The sequence below is a fragment of the Microtus pennsylvanicus genome, chromosome 11, assembly GCF_037038515.1.
Source record: "Microtus pennsylvanicus isolate mMicPen1 chromosome 11, mMicPen1.hap1, whole genome shotgun sequence".
NCBI lineage: Eukaryota > Metazoa > Chordata > Mammalia > Rodentia > Cricetidae > Microtus > Microtus pennsylvanicus.
Window position 1 is genome coordinate 46,100,249 of NC_134589.1, and position 21,072 is coordinate 46,121,320.

General features: G+C 44.0%; 1 protein-coding gene across 1 annotated transcript in view; it reads left to right on the forward strand.

Moving 5' to 3' along the window:
* Positions 1-20,708, forward strand: part of Rpa1 (replication protein A1) — a 55,290-nt gene extending 34,582 nt beyond the window's left edge. The window contains exons 7-17 of the mRNA XM_075991678.1: positions 2,660-2,792; positions 4,151-4,253; positions 5,848-5,916; positions 6,040-6,232; positions 6,375-6,514; positions 6,835-6,983; positions 9,208-9,340; positions 12,038-12,214; positions 14,939-15,046; positions 18,517-18,603; positions 19,831-20,708. Of these exons, the coding sequence (XP_075847793.1) occupies positions 2,660-2,792; positions 4,151-4,253; positions 5,848-5,916; positions 6,040-6,232; positions 6,375-6,514; positions 6,835-6,983; positions 9,208-9,340; positions 12,038-12,214; positions 14,939-15,046; positions 18,517-18,603; positions 19,831-19,929 (1,391 nt within the window). The 3' untranslated portion in view covers positions 19,930-20,708. The remainder of the gene's footprint in view (positions 1-2,659; positions 2,793-4,150; positions 4,254-5,847; positions 5,917-6,039; positions 6,233-6,374; positions 6,515-6,834; positions 6,984-9,207; positions 9,341-12,037; positions 12,215-14,938; positions 15,047-18,516; positions 18,604-19,830) is intronic.
* Positions 20,709-21,072: the final 364 nt, after the last annotated feature.

Genomic DNA, 21,072 nt, shown 5'->3' on the forward strand with positions numbered 1-21,072 from the left:
TAGGAATCTTGTTGTCTGGAATGCCACCCTTGTGACCTGTAGAAGATGGCTAAATTTACTTTTAGAGTTTTGTTTTTACTGTTTTTTTTTTAACTTGGCACTAGCTTTTATCCTGTACATTGTTTTAATGTTTTTGCCATTTTCTTTCCTTTTTTCCTCTTTTTTTTTTAAATTTTTTTTTGTTTTAATTTTTTATTGAGAAAAAAAAAAGTTTCCGCCTCCTCCCAGCCTCCTATTTCCCTCCCCCTCCTCCTGCCCTTTTTACTGGGTTTTATTACCACATCATACTGCCTTCTCCTTTTCAACTCTTTATATTTTAATTATATTCAAGATTTATTTATTTATTTTTCCTGTGCACGCCACAGTATGCAGGTAGAGACCGGAAGACACATTGCTGGAGTCAGTTGCATGTCCTGGAGATTGAACCTAGGTTTCCAGGGTTAGTGACAGGTAGTTGGATCTGCTGAGCCATCTCTCTGGTCCTCCGCCCCCGCCGCCCCTTTTCTTTTTTAAATTCAAGTTCCTAGGAAAAGCTGAATTAAGATGTCGCTAAGATTCCATGAGACTTTCAGAACATACAGATTTCCTCATCGGTCTTCATTGTTTTTAGCCTGTCCCAGTAATAGTGTAAATCTCTCACCTCCCCATCTCCATAAGTTATGCTTATACTCAGCTCTGACACTGCAAATGGCTGGAGGAGGTGGTGGAATAAATTCTCTGAAATGATAAGTGATTAAAAGGCCCCTATTGGCTGAAACTCAGACAGTGCACCACTTCTCTCCCTCCCTCCATGGACTTGCCTATTCATTTGCATTTCTTTGCCTTATATTGAAATTTATTTTTGATGATCAATTAATGTTCCCTAAACTGTGAGAATAGAAAATGGACTAGATGTGTGTGTTAGGTGGCTCCCTGGTATAAAAATATTAAATAAATTAATGGATGCTTTTGTATCTTTAATAAATTTGTGGGGAATGGTCCCCCAACACCTGTTGAACCAAGTACCTTGCTGGTGCTAGACAAGTGCTCTCCTGCTGAGCTACATCACTAGGCCTGAAATTGTGTGTGGAAGGGTTATCCTGTGTATATACACAGGTACATGTTCTTTCTGCAGTGTGTGTTTCCTTGTGTCATCTTCAGGAACATTGTCACTCTGACTCCCAGAGCAGAGAGCTCGGCTGGTGAAAGTGCCTGGTAGCCCTTATTGAACCTCCAGGACCCACAGTGGAAGGAAAGAGTGAACTCCACAGAGTTGTCCTCTGCCCTCCATAGCCACATCCCCATAAGTCCATCAAACACACATGCATACATAATAATAATACTTTTTTTTTTTTTAATCATTTTTTGTTTGGTTGGTTTTGAGACAGGATTTCTCTGTGTATCCCTGGCTATCTTGGAACTCTTTCTGTTAGACCAGACTGGCCTCAAACTTAAATAACCATTTGTCTCTGCCTCACAGGTGCTGAGGCTAAAGGTGTTGCCATCATGCCTGACTATAAAAAAAAAATCTTTTTAAAGGGCCAGGCATGGTGGTAATCTTTAGTCCAGCACTTGGGCCAACCAAGACTGCCTAGTGAAACCCTGCCTCAGGGAGCTTGAGGGGTGTGTATATGGAAGAGATGAGATGACTCAACAATTAAGAACATATATAGCTTTTCTAAAAGACCTGAGTTTGATTCCCAGCACCCATGTCAGGCAGCTCACAACTGCCTGTGACTCCAGCTCCACCTCCAGGAAATCTGATGCCTCAGCAGGCACCCACCCACATGGCATACACTCAGACACATATACATGGGTGATAGGGAAGAATCAGTCTTTTTGAAAAGCATTTTGGTATAGAAGGTGGGAGATTACTGACATTAGAATTTGGTTTCTTAGCAGTTTCTAGATAATAGTGTACATAGGAAGGATTCATTTGTCAGTAGACACTGGTTGTGTTCTTGCTGCACAGGAACAGCTATGTAGCTTGGAAAAGGGAGGCGAGGAGGTCATAGTACTACACTGCCCTTGCATTTTGAGCAAATCTGCCTTCTTAGTCTCTGTTCCCAACTGAACACAGCCCTGTAGATTTCATCCTAGACTTCCCTGCCCTTTGACAGTGTTGAGATGACACGCTGCTGATAGATGTTCTTTACTGGCTCCTTAGCTTCTCCTGTGGCATGGCCATAATGAGAATTAATTTTAAACTTAAATAAAATAATGGTTGTCTGGCAGGGGAGATGACTTAGTGAGTAGAAACATTTGCTTCGCAACCATGAAGATCTGAATTCAAATCCTGGAGCCTCTCTAATGACAGCACCCTTGGAAGATCAGAGGTGGACACGGGACAATCCCTGAAAGCTTGTGGGCTGCTAACCTGGCACATGCAGAGAAAAGACAGCAAAGGGAACCTGTCTCAAAAAAGTTGAATTTTGCTGGGTAGTGGTGGTGCACGTCTTTAGTCCCAGCACTGCGGGGGGAGGGGGGACAGTGACAGGACAGGCTCCAAAGCTACACAGAGAAATCCTGTCAGGAAAGCAACCCTGTCTTCCAAAATAAATTTTTTTTTTAATTATTATCTGACCTCCACATAACGTGCATGTGCACTTGGGAGCATGCACTCACACACATTTCAAAAATAAAAGTGAAATGATTGCCCTTTTGCGGTGTGTTTATACAGGTTCCACTGTGGCTAAGGCTTATGGTGCCTCAAAGCCATTTGGAAAACCTGCTGGAACTGGCCTGCTGCAGCCTTCAGGAGGGACACAGTCCAAAGTGGTACCCATCGCCAGCCTCACCCCTTACCAATCCAAGTGAGTTGTCACATAGGACAAGGGTGGGACCCGTTACCAAATTGGTCTAGGAATTTACCATGCACTCCTGTGTTACTTACGTGTGAACTTCTGCATCACCACCACAAAGAATGTCTTTCTTATTTTTTCTAAGCTAAAGAATTCACATGGCAACCTTTAACACTTTTATAAAAAAAAAAAAAACAGCAAAAATACCTTTCTGCCATAGCCTATGGAGGTTTTGTCATTTTTGAAAATTTTGAGGTTCAAATTATTTATGGATTAAGGAATCATTTGGTAGTCTTAGGAATGGAATTATACATATTTATTTATATATAATTTGTGCTAATTCACATTTCATCTCTTATAAATAGATGGATTTTAGTCCAAAATGTGTTACTATGATTTAATTTGGCTAAGGTAATCTGTCCTATTTGTATTAACCATATTAATATGCCCCAAACATGAATTCCTTTGCTGTTACTTTTTTCCATTAAAAGTTAATTAAAGGGCTGGAAAGATGGCTCAGAGGTTAAGAGTACTGACTGCTCTTCCAGAGGTCCTGAGTTCAGTCCCCAGTAACCACATGGTGGCTCACAGCCATCTGTAATGAGATCTGGTGCCTTCTTCTGGCCAGCAAGCATACAGACAGACAGAACACTGTATATATAATAAATAAATACATTTAAAAAAAAATAAAAGTTAATTAAAGCATTGAACATTAGTGGGCCTTTTTTTCTCCAGAATTCTTTTAAGATATGTCCTTGTTTATCCCTGGTAAAGTAGGGAGACAATTTCCCCTGTAGAATTCTAACTGAGGAGATCAGTATTCTCAGGGTCTGTTTTCAGGATGGGCACCAGGCTAAAGCTCCAGGCTCAGGGACTCCTTTTTTAAAGAATGGCCTCTTTCCAGGGTCATACCACTTTGGGTGCTTTCTTTTGGTGGTCTGTGAATGCCATGCTTTGTAGATTTGTATTTATATTTGGCATGCATTAGAAATGAGGCAGACATTTGATAGTGATGGTGTCAGTTCCTCTAACTGAAAATTGTGGCAAAATATAATTGCTGGTATAACTACATTTTTTTTTATTTGGAACCCTTCATTAAGGGGATATTGTTGCCTTGGTGATGTTTTTTGAGGAAGGGAGAGGGTTTATAAATTTACTTATTTGACAGGAGAATGAGTCAGTGTTAAACTACCTAGTATATTTTACTGTTTGCTTATTCTGTAAACTGTCAAACCTGTATGTCATCTTGGGATTTTAATTAGCTGGATTAAATACAGCTAGCATTGACAGATAAACTCTGCATAAAAGAAGAAAAGGCCACAAGAAGATGATTTTTGCTACACACACTAACGTCATCTGTTTGGTTTTAGGTGGACTATTTGTGCTCGTGTCACCAACAAAAGTCAGATCCGTACCTGGAGCAATTCCCGAGGGGAAGGGAAGCTTTTCTCTATAGAACTAGTGGATGAAACTGTGAGTAGGCCATGTGGGAAGACTGGGGCTCAGCTCTGAGGCCCACGAAGTGGCAAATATCATTAGCAAGAAAGAAATATGGTTGTCACTGGAGCTTTCTGTCTATGGTAGTTTTTGTTGTTGTTTGTTTTGTTCTGTTTTGTTTTTCTGTGTGTGGCCCTGGCTGTCCTGGAACTAACCCTGTAGCCCAGGTTGGCCTCGAACTCTGAGATCTGCCTGCCTCTGCTTCCCAAATGCTGGGATTAAAGGCATACACTGCCACCACTGGGCTTTTGTAGATTTTTGGTGCTATCTCAGTATGGGCTAAACATCAGATGAAGTACTTGTAAATTATACTGTTAACGGTCTCACGCTGGAGAGACTGCAGCGCTCTGATTACATTGCTGGAGGCTCAGCTGAAGTCCTGGGATGTGATGCCTGCTACAGAACGGGGCATTTGCCTCCAGCAGAAGGCAGACAACGGCTATTCAGCTTTAACTCCTTTGTGGGGATGGTTTCTGACCATATATACTCATTATGCTTTACTTAAAGGAAAATGCAGGGGCTGGAGAGATGCTCTTCCAGAGGACCTGGGTTCAATTCCCAGTACCTACATGGTGTCTTCATAACCATCTGTAACTGCAGTTTCAGGGGTCCAGCTGTGTGGCTGGCCTCCCTTCAGGCATCAAGCATGCACGTGATGCACATATACATGCCAGCCAAACACCAGTACATATAAAACAAACAAAATGATACTGGTAAGGTCAGAAGTTTGAAGCTTGACCCCTCCTCTTTCTCTTGTGGTGTACTTGCAAATATCTTAACAAACTTGGTAGTGGGAACTAATTTCCTGCAGCTTGTGTGGGTAAGATTTCAGCCATTTTTTTTACCCATCTGTAACATATTGCCTGACAGAAAAGTAACAGTGCAATCAAATCTCACGCTCCTGACTGTGAAGTAACCCATCATTCAGGTTGCAGGCGTGAGGAGGGCTGCTGAGTCATCGGGGATCAGCACGCTTTCCTGTGGGCTTTGAGCCTGTCATTCAGGATCCGGAACTTTTTAGATAGCCGGGTGGTGGTGGTGCACACCTTTAATCCCAGTATTTGGGAAGAAGAGGCAGGCGGATCTCTGAGTTCGAGGCCAGCCTGGTCTACAAGAGCTAGTTCCAGGACAGGCAACAAAGCGACACAGAGAAACCCTGTCTCGAAAACAAACAAAAAAGTTTCTGGTAACACTTTGAAAATCACTTTACTAGAGAACAACTTGGTGGTCTTCCACCTTTACATGAGTTCCAGGGATTGAACTGGGGTGGCCAGGTTTGCACAACGAGTGCCTTTGTCAACCAGGCTACCTTACCAGCCTCTTTCCATTTTTAACTTGGGTTGTTCGTCATATACCTCAGTTAGTTGAACTTCTCTTGTTTTATCAGAATTGATAGCTTGAAAGGGTGACTGTAAATGCAGGTTCTGGAATGTCTGCAGCCCTCTGGGGTCTCCTTGCACATGTAGTGCTGCTCCACAGATGTTACTTTAGTGCCGAAATGGCCGGCTCTTGCTGCTCTGTGTGAGTGTCCGGCAGCACAGTTCTAATGTGCCCTCGCTTGCTTCTGCAGGGTGAAATCAGAGCAACTGCTTTCAATGAACAGGTGGACAAGTTCTTTCCCCTTATTGAAGTGAACAAGGTAAGAGCGCATCATCAGAGCTGAGGAGCTGACCAGTAAGTGCCATGAGCACAGTCGGCAGGTTGTATAGTGGGAAAGGCTCTGCTGAACTGATTGCATTCCTTGACTTGGCCTCTTTTGCAGGTGTATTATTTCTCAAAAGGCACTCTGAAGATCGCTAACAAGCAATTCTCTGCTGTTAAAAATGACTATGAGATGACCTTCAATAATGAGACTTCTGTCCTTCTTTGTGAAGATGACCGTAACTTACCCACAGTTCAGTTTGATTTCACAGGGATCGGTGACCTAGAGAGCAAGGCTAAAGACTCACTTGTAGGTCCGTCCAGGGTTGAAGGCAAAGAGTAATGATTATGTGTTCAGTGTTTGGGATGGTGCACAACTAACACGCTTGCCATGCCTCCCTTGGTTATGTTTTAAGGGGGCCTTGATCTGTGCTCTTACAAATTGTTCTTTTTCAGACATAATCGGGATCTGCAAGAGCTACGAAGATTCAACTAAAATCACAGTGAAGTCTAACAACAGAGAAGTGGCTAAGAGAAATATCTATTTGATGGACATGTCAGGGAAAGTGGTGACTACAACTCTGTGGGGAGAAGACGTGAGTCCTTGCACTGACAGAGTCCGTGGATGCTTGTCCTCGTGAGCTGGGAGGGAAAGAGTTGTGCTGTCTAGCACTTCCTTGAAATCCTTTACTTGTGTGAGATGATCAGTTACTTCAGCTTCCCATAGTGGAAAGTCCCTTCCTCTTCCTCAGGAGAGGTTGTGATAGATTGGTTCCTGGAAGTCTGGACAGATTCTTGAGTGTAAGGTCTGTCTTATATAATACATTGACAGTACTCATTCTGCTACTGACTGCTCTCCATAGAAATATCCTGTACCTTCTTCCTGCCAGTGATGCTCTGTGCATTTGCTTTGCAGGCTGACAAGTTTGATGGTTCTAGACAGCCTGTGATGGCTATCAAAGGAGCCCGGGTTTCTGACTTTGGCGGACGAAGCCTCTCTGTCCTGTCATCTAGCACTGTCATTATGAATCCTGACATCCCAGAGGCCTATAAGCTTCGTGGATGGTAGGTTTTGTGGACCTCAGCTAAGCGGTTACTTGTGCTCAGGCTTCTAGAAGAGCTGGTTTCCATCAGCTTGTGAGCTTCTGCCGAGCCTTTGCTATTGAGTTGAGTGGTTCCTGTATTTCTTGGAGCCATTATGCCTTCTGAGGTGGTGGCCTGAAAGCCCTTCAATTGACAAACCCATAATCCCCTGATGAACCTAGAGAGTCAGAAAAAGCAATTTGAATGTAAGTGCTGCGTGCTGACCTTGATCCCCCCTGAGCAGGGTACAACAAGGCTTTAGCAGCTACATGCTGAAGGAATGTATTGAGAACATCTTTTGCTCCTAGGCTTGAGCTGTGGGCGGCTGATGTGGGGGTAGAATGTGCTCTCTCACTCTGGAGTCTCTGAGCTGGTCACATCTTCTGGTGTGTATTCACTGGGCTCCGACAAAGCATGGTGGGAACAATGGGCTTTTTGTTGGCGTTCTATCGTTACTCCCAAAGCACTCAAGACAGGAGAGCTTGTTAAAATCCCCACACCATATCTAGCTTTTTAAGGCATTAAAACTCTGCCTTAGAAGAGCACTTCATCCTGAGAATGTCGTGTGGAAGAATTGATGTAAGCAGAGAAAATACTTTACCCAGCCCAAGCTTAAGTCATTTGTATAGCTGTAGTTATGGGGAGTGTTGGTGGGGGATTCCAGCTGTGGCTTAAAGTTTAGGGGGCTCGAGAAACAGTTTATATTTCATCCTCATTTTTGTTTTGAGTCTGATATATACTAGTAGCAATAATAATTGAATGATTTGATAGACCATCTCCTGGAGTGTCTATCGCTTAAGCCATCCTCATCTACATCCATCTATTTGACTGCTGATAGCTGGCGCTGCATTATACGACAGGATCCCATAACAGTCTGACTAGAAACAGTTGTGTCGGTTTGGTTTTGCTAGTTAGTTTTCCTCCAGGGTCTGAGCCCAACTCCAGGTTAATTGCATGCCCACATGAAGGGTGTTCGTGTTTCACTGTCCCTGAACTTCTGTTCATCCTGTCATTGATCTGTGAGAAGTTCAGTGCTTGCACTCCACCCAGGCAGGGATTAGCCACATTTAGATCTTGGTACTGATGGAGTGGAATTTTTAAAGGCTGCCAGACAGGCCATGGTGGCGCACACCTTTAATGCCAGCACAGTGGCAGGCAGTTCGAAGCCAGTGTGGTCTATAAACAAGTTTCCAGGACAGCCCAGACTGTTAAATAGAGAAACCATGTCTTGGGGTGGGGGCTGCCCATCTCCTTGCTCTGTTGACTCCTGATGAACTGTCTTTGGTGGCAACTGTCTGTAACTAAACTTAAGCAGCTAGTAGTGGTGAAATAGAGTCTGCACTCTGTCCTCTGTGACAGATGTAGCTGCTCGTCTGACAGCTGTGGCCTACGGCAGCAGCCACTCTGGGTGATCCCTTTTCAGGGAGTCAGTTCTGTATGTGGTTAGCATACAGTTCCCTACCACTTGCGTGTTTGTATATTTGTGTTTGTTTAAGACAGGGTTTCTCTGTGTAGCCCTCACTGGCCTGGAGCTCAGAGAGATCTGCCTGCCTCTGCCTCCCGGGTGCTGGAATGAAAGCCATGTGCCGCTACACCCAGTTCATATGTTTTTTAATCTCCGGCCCACTGCTCTCTGCCACTTTCATATTCTTGCTACCTTTTCCCTGGCTTCTTTTCCATCAGATTAGCTAGAAGGTGGTCAAGAGGTGCAATCGATTTTAGTAATTTTATATAAATGAATTTAACCTTGATGTTTGCATAAGCAAATTCTCACTGAGAAAGCAGATCTCTAACAGGGCAGATAATGCTTTCTGATGAAGTACATTGAGTTCTGTAACTGATTAGGCTTAAAAGATTTTCTACCATGAAAATATTTTTGGATGACTGGTGAAACAAAAACATCCCTCTTTATCTGATTCATTTCAGTGATTGAGGTGAAGTTTCAAAGCCCGGGGGGCTGTGCCAGTTTGCTTTCTGTTGCTGACTTTGTTCATAGCTTTTAATATGCAGGTGGGGAAAGGGTCTGTGGTACTTTGACATTGTGTGTGTGGGGGTGGGGTCATCAAAGCAAACAAGATCAAAAGAAAGGCCATTGCATTTCTTTAGTGGCAGCTGGTGGGGACAGGAGCGCTCATGGCTAATATATCCAAACAGCACTTTTGAAAAGGATGCAAAGTTCTGTCATCATTGCTTATTATTTTTTTAGGTTCGACTCCGAAGGACAAGCCTTAGATGGTGTTTCCATCTCTGACCTCAGGAGCGGAGGCACTGGAGGGAGCAACACAAACTGGAAAACTTTGTATGAGGCTAAATCTGAGAACCTGGGCCAGGGTGACAAGGTACCTCACAGAAGCCCAAAAAGCAACAGGGGACTAAGTTTTTAAATCTCCTCTCAGGTGCTGTCTGGGGGCCGTGTTCTCATTGGGACCCCAGAGCACCAATTACTACTTGGTGGCGGCTCTGAATCCCTGCTGGTGTAAAGGCTGTGTGTGGTGGCCTCTGGTGTGAGACAGAAAAGTGAAGAGTTCCTAGACACCGAGGCTTTGCGATGTGGTGTGAACTGGCCTCGGGTCCGTGTTGGTTTTTTGAGCAGAGTGTGATTCAGGCTGCCGAGCCCCAGGCAGCTCCTCTTAGGTTTCAGCCTGAGTCATAGGCAGAGAGCCGCTGCTGTCCTGCCCAGGACTGGTTCTGGTATTTGACTTTGGTTGCAGCGTCTGTCTCGGTGTTTATGTCATGATCCTCTTGCCTTGGTCTAACCTGCGTTCTGTGGGGTCTCTGAATCATTTATTTCTCTGGCTGCTGCTCCGTTGTGTCGTCGTGTACGACACAGGTTTCCTCCTGCCGTCTCCCTTCACTGTGCACGCGATCCATCACTGTCATCCTCAGCAGCTTGTAATGCTATTACGGGATGTCTTGAGAATTAAGCACTGGCTAGATTCCGTTTCTCCTGTCACCCAGTTGTTCCCTTAAACCAAAGATAGACAGTATGCAGTCAGAACTGAGCATACAGGACACCTGTCTGCGCTCAGACTTTAAAATCAGGCTTTGAGTCTGAATTTAACCTGGAAATACAGAGAAACACTTTAGGCATTCAACTAAGATTTATTTCTCTACAGATTTTTTACATTCATTTTAAGTTATTTTTTATTTGTGGATAGGTTGTTCATTTTCCACTGCAGTATATGGAATTCAAACTCAGCCTTCCCTTTAGGTCCCAGGGACCAGACTCAAGCTATCCAGCTTGACAAGCAAATGCCTTCACCCCTGAGCCGGCATATCGGCCTAAATTTTCTTTCTTTTTAATGCTTTTAGTTTTACATGTATGAATGTTTTTTCCTGAATGTGAACGACTGGTGCCTGAGGGTCATCAGAGCCCTGGAACTGGAGTTGTGAGCTACCGTATGGGTGCTAGGAAACTGAACTTGGGTCCTCTGCAAAAACAACCAGTGTTCTTAATGGTTGATCCATCTCTCCACATGTATTCAATTATGTGGAGACCCTTACCTTTAGCGTGCTAGGCAAGCTCTTCCACTAGCTACACCCCAGCTCTAAAGCTGTCTGAACTGGATGCTAGCGTGGTCTTTTTAAATGGCCGCATTGTTTTGTCCCTCTGGTTTGAGACATCAAGTAGATCCAGTGTGAGCCAGGCAAATGCCTTTAATCCCAACACTTGGGCAGCAGAGACAAGTTTATCTGTGAGTTCGAGGCCAGCCTGGTCTTCATAGAGAATTCCAAGATAGCCAGGGCTAATAAAAATGGCCTAGTGGTTAGTAGCTTAGCTCTGAATTCAGGGTATACCTGGATTTTGCAGTTACTTGACACTACCAAACCAAAACTGAACCCATGGACTTAAGAACTTGTGGGGGTCCAGAGGTGAAGCAGGTATTCACCCAGAGCCTTTGGCGTGACTTAGTCCTTCTGGGCTACTTAACTGTTTACAGGGTTTTAGTCATGGGTACTTTGACATTCTCTTGAACTTTTTTACGTCCAGGAGTGGCCAGTCAAGACTGTGAACTCGCTGTCTGTTATTGCTGATAAAATTTTATGGCACTGGGCAATGATGGTGCACAACTTTAGTCCCGGCACTCGGGAAGCAGAAGGAGACAGATCTCTGAGTATGAGGCCAGCCTAGTCTATAGAGTGAGTTTCAGGACAGCAGGGCTACACAGAAAAGTCCTGTCTCAAAAAAAAAATTTTTTTATTGAATCATCCTCATTGTGTTGTCTGTGAGTTGTCTTGCCCCACAGTATCAGTGGAGACTGACTCAATGGCTTGTTGATCCTAAAGTTTTTCTTGACTTGTTACAGGAAAAACTTACCGATCACTAAACATAAGGGTATAAATCACTGTCATTGTAAAAAAAAAAATGATGTGCTTGGTCAGCAAGATGACACAGTGGGTAAGGATGCCTGACCCCAAGCCCGACAGCCTGAACTCCGTCACATGACGAAGGAAGATCACCAGCTCCCACAAGTTGTCCTCCGGACTGCACACACATCCTGTGGTATATGTGCACGAGTACAAAAACACATACACGCATAATAAATACATACTTTTTTTAAGTATTATGTGCTGGCTGTTGAAGGCACTTGTTCTGCTATCTTCAAACTTGAGTTCCCTAGCACCAGAGTGAAGGAGAGACCTAACTCCTAAAAGTTGCGCTCTGGCCTCCACAAACACTGGCACATGTTCACCTGCGTTAGTGTGCATGTGCTCATCATACACATGGAGATGCGCATATATAACAAATAACACGTTAAAAGGATTGTGTGGTGGCTAAGCACTATAGAGACAGAGGCAGGTAAGTCTCTGAGTTCAGAGCTAGCTTGTGAGACATTGCCTGAGTGTTGGTTTACTGCCTCTGGGTTTGCATGTAGCAAACACAGAGTCAACAGTCCTGCATAATCGGGCTGTGAATGTGGGAACTAGAGCACATATGCACTTAACCACTTGCAAGTAAGGGCAGCTTCGAGTGGCCTGTTGCAGGCCCAAGTGTAGCTTGCTGATTGGGTCTGTGATCCTCCCCTCCTCCCCAGGCTGACTATTTCAGCACCGTGGCAACGGTGATATTTCTTCGCAAAGAGAACTGTATGTACCAGGCCTGCCCAACCCAGGACTGCAATAAGAAAGTGATTGACCAGCAGAATGGGTTGTACCGCTGTGAGAAGTGTGACCGGGAATTTCCCAACTTCAAATACCGCATGATCTTATCGGTAAGTGGAATGGTTAGTGAGAAGCCTTACGGTGTTCACTGATTGACTGTCATAGGCAAGACACCGCGGAAGGTGACAGTAGAACCCAGGTGGTTCATGGTAAGGAACTCACAGATGAGTTCGTGTTGAGGAGTAAGGGCTTTGCCGTGGCTCAACAGCAGCATCTGTGCTGTGTTTGATGCCCAAAAGTTGCATTGAGCTGCCCTAGCCAGTGCGGCCCTCACTGGTCACAGTGTGGTGGCGCTTGCCTCTTGTTGTGAAGATGTTAATTTGAAATTGCATTTCCGGAGAGCAGTAATTGTACCTATTTTTCTCATGGATGCTCTTGTTTATTTCAACCTTAGTGGAACTGACTTTAGAGGAGTGTGCCAGAGCACTGTTGTTGCTCCTTTACTCTGCTTTGGTTTACTTTGATGACAGTAAGTAATGTGTCCAAACCTTAAAAATGTTCCTGTTTCCTGAAACAGAAGCCACCTACAGGGAATTTATCCTGAAGAAATAGTCAGCAGTATTACAGCTGTGTGAAGCTGTTTACTTTGAAAAGTTGGATTTGGCTCTAATGCCCTTCTGTCCTGTTGTTACTTCCTGTAGTGACCACTAAAGGAAGCCACTCTAGGGAATAAAAGACTATGAAGGCCTTCGGATTTACATCTTTTAGGCTGGGTTGTACCTCAATGGATGACGCATTACAAGTATGGAATTCTCATACTTGTACGTGGGTGCAGGAGGATTAGACATTCAAAGTCATCCTCAGCTACATGGGAAGTTCAAGGCCAGCTGGCTAGCTTGGGCTACATGAGACCTGGTCTCAAAAATAAAAAATAACCAGTTAGGCAGTGATAGCTCATATCTTTAATCCCAGCACTCAGGAGGCTGACGCAGACGGATCTGTGAGTTTGAGGCCAGCCTGCCTACTGAGTGGGTCCAGGACAACCAGGGCTACACAGAGAAGGCCTGTCTCAACAAGTAAAACAAAAAGAATTTGCAGTTGAATATAGCTGTCATTGAAGTAGTTACAGTGCCAGTGGGAGGTGAGAAAGGTGAGTCCTGGCCTGGCCGACTCAGCAAACTTTCTTGGCCTTCAGCAATTTAATTTAAACCTTACATCTGCTGGCAGACATGTCGTTGTTTCTGTCACTTGGTAGATCTGGTGACAGGTTTGAAGGTCTTTAATACTGGCTCTGAAGTTAACTGTGTTGCTCAGTAGTGACTTAGAACCATCTCGTGCAGCTCTTTAAATTAAAAATGTGGAGCCGGGGAGATGGCTCAGCAGTTAAGATCACTGGCTGCTCCTCCAAAGGACCTGGGTTCAATTCCCAGCACCCATATAACAGTCACAACTGTCTGTGACTCCAGCTCCAGGGGATCTGGTATCCTCACACAGACATACATCAGGCAAAACCCCAGCGTACACACACACCAAAAAAAAAAAAATTTTTTTTTTTTAATGCCTGCAGTGGGACTTAAGAGATGCTCAGTGGGCAAAACACCTACCTCCCAAGCGTGAGGACCAGCATCGGGTGAGGTGACTCGGGCTTAGGCCTGCAGCTCACTGGGCATCAGCCTCGCCAGTTGCTGAGCTCTCTGTTCACTCAGAGACCCTGTCTCAGAAGATGAGAGGACCATAACAGTGAAGACACTCAGTGTCAGTCTCTGGCCTCCACCTGCAACACATAATACAGCACACACCATAAGAAAAGATGCGTAAATGTGAACTCGGCCTGTAAGACTACCCAATAAGACTTTGTCTTTTAAAAATAAAATAACTGAGCATGGCAGCATATTTCTGTATTCTTGGCATCTGTGGTGGGGGGCAAGAGGAGTCCAACGCCAGCTTTGACTACATAGCAAGTTTGAGGGTAGATTGGGTTGCATTATATGCTGTCTCTAAAACTGAAAGATGCGAGATGTGGAGAGAGAGAGAAAGGATAAATAAGTAAAAATAAAGAGATTGCACTCTTGCCGTTGGAAGCACATTTGAAACTTCCAGTGCAAAGCCTTTGCATCTAGAGGGGAGCACAGTCTCATGCATGCTTCTGCATCTGTGGGAGTTTAGTTAAATCACATCTATAAAAGACTAAGCTAAACCACATTTTAAACTTCTTCCCATGGCCTCTGTCACAGCTTTTAAAAGACTGGCATATGAGCCTAGGCAGTTTGGATGCTCACCTTCTAGACCTGGATGGAGGTGGGTGGTCCTGGGACTTCCCACAGGACAGGGAACCCTGATAGCTCTCTGGGCTGACAAAGGAGGGGAACTTGATTGGGGGAGGGGGAGGGAAATGGGAGGCGGTGGCGGGGAAGAGACGGAAATCTTTAATAAATAAATAAACGGAAAAATAAATAAAAGACTGGCATAGCATCGCCTGCACTTAGCAGTGAAGCCTAGCTTAAACCTGCCTCCCTTCAGAATGCTCAGAGCATCTATCTGTACAGTCTAACCTGCTTTATGATAAAAGGATGGAGCAGCTCATATGATTTATTGGATACTATACTAAAAGTGAATGAATTTTTAGTACTAAGTTACTAAAAAAGGAACGGCTGAAACAGGACACTTCTTCATATAAGGGGGAACCGTTCAAAGCGCCGAAAGTCAAGGGCTGTGTATGTGATGGCAGCGTCTTTCCCTTGGAAGTTACTTTAGGTAGGAAAAGGTAATCTTCCTCTCCTTGGGTGTCTTCCTTTTTTATTTATTTGCTGAAATAATAGAGTTGTGTTTTTTAGGCAAATATTGCGGATTTTCAAGAGAACCAGTGGGTGACGTGTTTCCAGGAGTCTGCGGAGGCTATCCTTGGACAGAATACTGCGTACCTTGGGGAGCTGAAAGAAAAGGTTGGCACCTGGTTATTAGCTCCGTGATAGCACTTGTTGTGCCGCTGAGCTGTTTACTGCTTGCTTCTTTGAGGGTTGTATGAGCTCTCATTGTACAGCTCATCTAACAAGGGGTAATGAATCGGGGAACATAAAGGAACTTTACACAGAGGCACAAACCACCTGTGTCCTCATTACTGTTTTGTTTTGTTTTTTACACATCAGAGCTGGTGTGCCTGCAGTCTAGAGCCACAGGTGTCTTCTGAATAACTCAAAGTTCAGGCATGCTCTTTTAACCTAGTAAATATCTTCTAGATAGATACCTTTTTCAGATGTTGGAGTAAGTGCACATCTGGGGTCCTTGCTATTTCCGGTTGTCAGATGGGGTTCTCACAATCTGACTTTGTTTTAAAGATCACTTTACATGCTGTGGTGATGATTCCTGCCTGTTGTCCCAGCACTTGTTTTGGGCTAAGATAGTTTGCATAGTGAGTTCAAGGCTAGCCTGGACTTCGTAGCAAAACCCTGTCTTAAGTATAGATATCTCTATCTCTGCGTGTGTGTGTGCGTGCATCTGTGTTGGGACACTTGATTGCTCGGTGAGTAAAGTATTTACATGCAAGCCCGATGACCCAAGTTCCATGACTGGAACCCACGTGACAGTAGAGGGAGAGAACCAGCTCCATGAAGTTGTCCAACCTCCATGTCCAACCTGTGGCGTGCACATGCACACAGTAAAAACAAATAAATCCTTTTTTTAAATTACTTATTTTACCTTTACTAGTTTGCCTTTTTATACATTAGATTTACTTAATGCAGATAATGGGTTACTGATTATACCAGACATAAGAAAGATACTTGCTGAGTTAAAACAAAGACTAGGCCATGGAAATTGGCACCTATCTACATCCTGTGTCTTTTTCCCCTCCATTTCCTCCATATTGACGGGACACATGTAAAGACCACAAAGAAGAGGAGTTGCTGCTTGTTTTGACATGCTGCTCTTACTCTCTCTGCTCCTGCCCTTGCCTCCTTCCTAAATTCTCTGTGAGGGCTCTGAAAATAGCTTTTCGCAAAAGTAACTGGGATTGACTTTTAAAGTGTAATAGTCTTTTATCTGTTTTGCCTGGTTCTCTATTTTCATATCAGATTTTCAGGCTCCAGGCAGCCTTTCAGGATTTTTATGAGCTTATTATAGTTGACTGTTCTTCACTGGTGAATAAGGACATACAGGACTTCCCTCAGGAACCATGGTGTTCTGAGAGTATGTGTCCGTGCTTCCCTTAGCCCTAAAGAGTAATGGCGTCCGGTTTAAGTTTTTGAAGATTTAACACATTATTTTGTTTATATGTTGAAAGTCCAAGGAATGACTTTTTTCCTCAAATAGCACCTACAAAAAGAAGTCTGTGTGATAAAACTATTTTCATACCCTTGTAACCTACAGGGATACTTAGCTTATATGAAATGTTAGTTTTATGTAAAGTTTTAAGTTCATGTGTTTTATGCCTAAGCAGTCTGAGGCAGGAGAATGCCAACTGGGCAACTTAGTAAACATGGTCTCAAAAGTTAAAAATGGGAGTGGGGGCTGAGTATCCCAGTTGTATCATCCCACCACACCCCCAATCTAAAAGCCAGCTTCTTAAAGAATCACAACAAAGTAACCAAATCAGATGGCATTTAAGGGGTGTCAAAGGAGGAAGGCATCTTCCAGCCTTTTCCCGGTGTTGCCCGCTCCACCCATCTCCTCAATAGCTGCACATACAGAGGCTAAAATGAATAGATCTGTGGTGACCTGAACGTTTTTCTTTGTAATGCTTTTGCCCATCCAGTTCTTTTGTTTTGTTTGAGACAGCCTCACACTGTAGCCCCAGCCAGCTATGTAGCTGATGCTGGCTTCATGCTCACTGTAATCCTCTTGCCTTAGCCTCCAGAATACTGTGATTACAGGCATGGGCCATGCCTGATTATTATTTTTTAAATTGGCACTAAGTTCTCACTATGTAGCACTGGAACTCAAAAATACCTCCTGCTTTTGCCTCTCCGGTGCTGGAGTTGAAGGCGTGTGCTACCAGACCCAGCTCCTACTCAATTTTATTTTATTTTGTTTATTTATTTTGGTTTTCAAGGCAGGGTTTCTCTGTAATGGCCCTGACTGTCATGGAATTTTCTTTGTAGACCAGGCTGGCCTTGAACTCACAGAGATCCACCTGCATCTGCCTCCCAAGTGTTGGAATTAATGATGTGTGCCACCACCATGCACTCAGTGTTTTTATTTGATTTCTATGTGTTGTATCTGCTTGTATGTATGTGCACCACTTTCCTGCCTGGCACCTGAGACAGGAGAGGGAATCAGGTCCCCTGGAACTGGAGTTACAGGTAGCTGTGAGCCACCATAAGGGTTCCAGGAAGGGGACTCTGGTCCTTCTCAAGAGCAATGTGTGATTTAACCACTGGACCCTCCTACCCACTTCTTAATTCACAGTGAGGTGCTGGGGTTCAGGTTTTTTTCCCCCCACAAGTATTCCAAATCTTAATTGTATATCCTAAGAGTATTTTTTTAAAGATTTATTTATTTATTAATTATACAGTGGTCTGCCTGCATATGTCCCTTCAGGCCAGAAGAGAGCAGCATATTTCATTACAGATGGTTGTGAGCCACCATGTGGTTGCTGGGAATTGAACTCAGGACCTTTGGAAGTGAAGCCAGTTCTCTTAGCCTCTGAGCCATCTCTCCAGCCCCCCTAAGAGTATTTTTAAAAAATTAATTATGGTAAAATTAACGTAAAATACCATTATATGTTGTTTTCTTTTTCTCTTCTTACCACTTTGAGATACATAGTGGCATTGGTCCCATTCAAGCTCTCAGGCCCCTGGCTCCGCCCCATCTTCCCACATTGCCATTGCTCCACCCTGAAGCGCTGTGCCCTTGTGCAACAGCTCCCCATCTTCCTTCCCCAGCACTGGCAGCCTGGGTTCTGCTTCTGTGGGCCTAATAAAGTCTGCTCTCAATTCCACACATTCAGCCAGCTAGGGATCAAAAATATTTGGGGGTTAAATTGCACATTTATTGACTGTGTGCAGATTATGTTTCCTTGTCACTGTTCACCGGCCAATCCATGTAATGCTCACATCATATTTACATTTGGTATTAGACGTAATCTACAGATGATTCCCAGCGTACAGGCGGGTGGATGCGCATGGTTTCTGTGTAAACAACCATTTTACATAAGGAACTTGAGTATCCTTGGAATTCAGTGTCCACTGGAGGTAGGGCTCCCTGGTCCAGGCATTTAAATACTGAAGGGAAAACAGTACTCCTAAGTAAAGTGTTTTGATTTTTGATAAAGTTCTACTTAAACAGTTTTATGTGATGAAACACCTTACAAATTATTCTTTCCTGAGAAATTTCAGCCCTCTAGGGTGATAATTTCTCAGCCTTTTCAACAATTTAATGGGTATTTTCCAGTAGTTTCCATGTGTTGTTTTTACAGAACGAGCAGGCGTTTGAAGAGGTTTTTCAGAATGCCAACTTCCGATCATTTACATTCAGAATCAGGGTCAAGCTGGAGACCTACAATGTAAGTAAGGTCCTGGGGGCAGAAGGCTGTGTCGGGAAATTGCTTTTGTTGACCACAGCAGCACTGAGTGTTAGTGTCAGAGAACTACCCACACGTGTGAGGCCCGTGCACGCGTGCTCATGGAATCTGCCCGCACTTGGGTGCTGTTACTAACTGTGTAGATTTGGAAGCCAAACTCGGGTTTGCTGTCTTGTCTGAACACTCTGGGAAGAAGATAGTATGGCCTTTTCTGTCACAGGCTTATGAAATTTTTGTTGTCTCTGTACTTCCAGAAAATGTATGTGGACTCTTGTTTTTCACAATTTACATTCCAAAGATGTATTAAACAAAAAACTTGACGAGCCTTAAATTAGCCCCAATGTTATAGAGTTGCATAGTTGTAATAAATAGCATTTACTAGGCAGTCACTGTCCTGGCCCCTGGCCATCTCATATCTGCTGATCCTCACAGCACCTTCTGTGTTCGAGCTCTTGTTGCCCATTTTTGACGGTGGAAAGATGCAGGCATACAGAGAATGGGCTTCTGACCCTACAGTCATGGAGTAGCAGAGCCATTGGAAATCTCAGGACATTTTGTAGTTACTAAGCATGTGAACACGTGAAGGCCTCTAGCTAGACTTGTGTGCTGCTGGCTGTCACCATGTTCTACTCAGAGGTGCGGTTTAGTTCCTGGAGACAAGCTGAATGAGATTATGTCAACTCCCTTGCAGCCACCAAGTTTACACATTCTGAATTACCATCAGCTTGGTGGTTGTGTTGATTGAGTGTTGGTGGGATACAGTCATTAAGGGAAATTGTAGGGTTACTCTCTCTTCCTGGTGTGGACAGGGATGGTGAAGAACAGACAGATAAGCTTGCCCAGAGCTGAAGCAGAAGCCAGATTCCTGCTGCTGTGGGTGCTTTTTCTACATAAAAGTGAGCTTTTAGGACGAGTTAGCTATCTGCTCTAGGCTCCCGCTGCACCCATATAAAGACAATAGAGACTAGAGACCCCTCTACTTCAGTGGGATACTGGGTCTGAGCACAAAATGCCGAGGATGGGCAGGGGGTCTGTAGAAAGGATCTGAACACTGACCCATTGCCAGGAATTCACAGCCCTTCCTCTGGGAATGTCTAAATTTCCCTTTTCCTGCTAGACTCACTGAAAGCAGTGAAGCGGAGAAGGGTATCTTCACTGCTCCATGCCTGACGACTGCCCCACTCACAAAAGGCTTTTCTCTTTTCAAAGGACGAATCTCGAATTAAGGCCACTGTGATAGACGTGAAGCCCGTGGACTACAGAGACTATGCCAAGAGGCTGATCATGAACCTCAAGAGGAACATATGATCTGAGCAAGTGGTACTGATGGCCAGAGTTGGAAAGTAAAGAACAGAAATAGAACGGCTTTCTTCCCGCCCCGTGTGCAGACAGCCTCACAGTGCAGAGCCGCACTCAGCGCAGGCAGCATACATAGCACCAGGCCCTCCCTTCTTCAGGCTTTTGTCGCCTTTATTTACTAAGATTTTGTTATCGTCAAACAGGAATTATGTCATAAGTAATTGACCCTACTTTGTGGATAATGAGGTAAATTATGTTACTTGGGGTTTGCTTTTCCTGTGGTGGCACCTTTATGTCTTGGGTTCTGCCTGGGGGAGTGAGGATGGGGGAGAACCCAGGTGTTTAGGGGCTGTGTCTTCTGGAATCAAAGGCTCACTCTTTGCCAAGGTACCACATGGTTATAAATGCTTGGAATGGCAAAAGGATAGAATTATTAATCAAAAGCCTATCGTTAATATCTGAAGACTGTCCTTCCTTCAGGGTTTAATAGATTTAATAGACTCAGTCAGATGGGTCTGATATTAATCAAAATTGTCTCTTCTGAGGATGGCTGATAAGCATTGACTTGCTGTCCCCCAGGGACATCCAGGCAACTACAAAGCATTGCTTGAGTTTTCACTTCAATTAATGTTGCATTTGGTTGCCAGATGCACCATCTTTACCTGCACATTTTTTTCTTGCATTCCTATATTTTATTTTTGATTAAAGCTGTGTTAAATAGAGAGAATTTTCGAGAGAAGCCCTTTGTTTCCATTGCTTTGTTTGAATAAACAGTATATCTTTGTGGATCCTACTTTCTTTGACTGTAAAGGGTTCTTGTAACTGGAAAGCAATTAATTAGCCTTCGTAATAAATAATCGCTAGGGAGAGATGTTAACTCATTACTATCTTAAGAGATTAGGCTGAGGCCTGGAGATCATTCTTACAAATGTTTGCAACTCTGAAATGCATCTTTAAGAGAATGAAAACACAACAAAGGAAAAGCCATTGTGCCCAAGAACGCTGATGATCTGGCACTTTGGGATTTTATTGATGTTTACACAGCAGCCTAACACCAAGCACGCTTTGAAATGTGTAGACACTGAGCGAGGAAGAAAACAGTAATTATGCTACTAGGCTTTTCATTCGGCAAGAGCATGCTTGCTCTGTGTG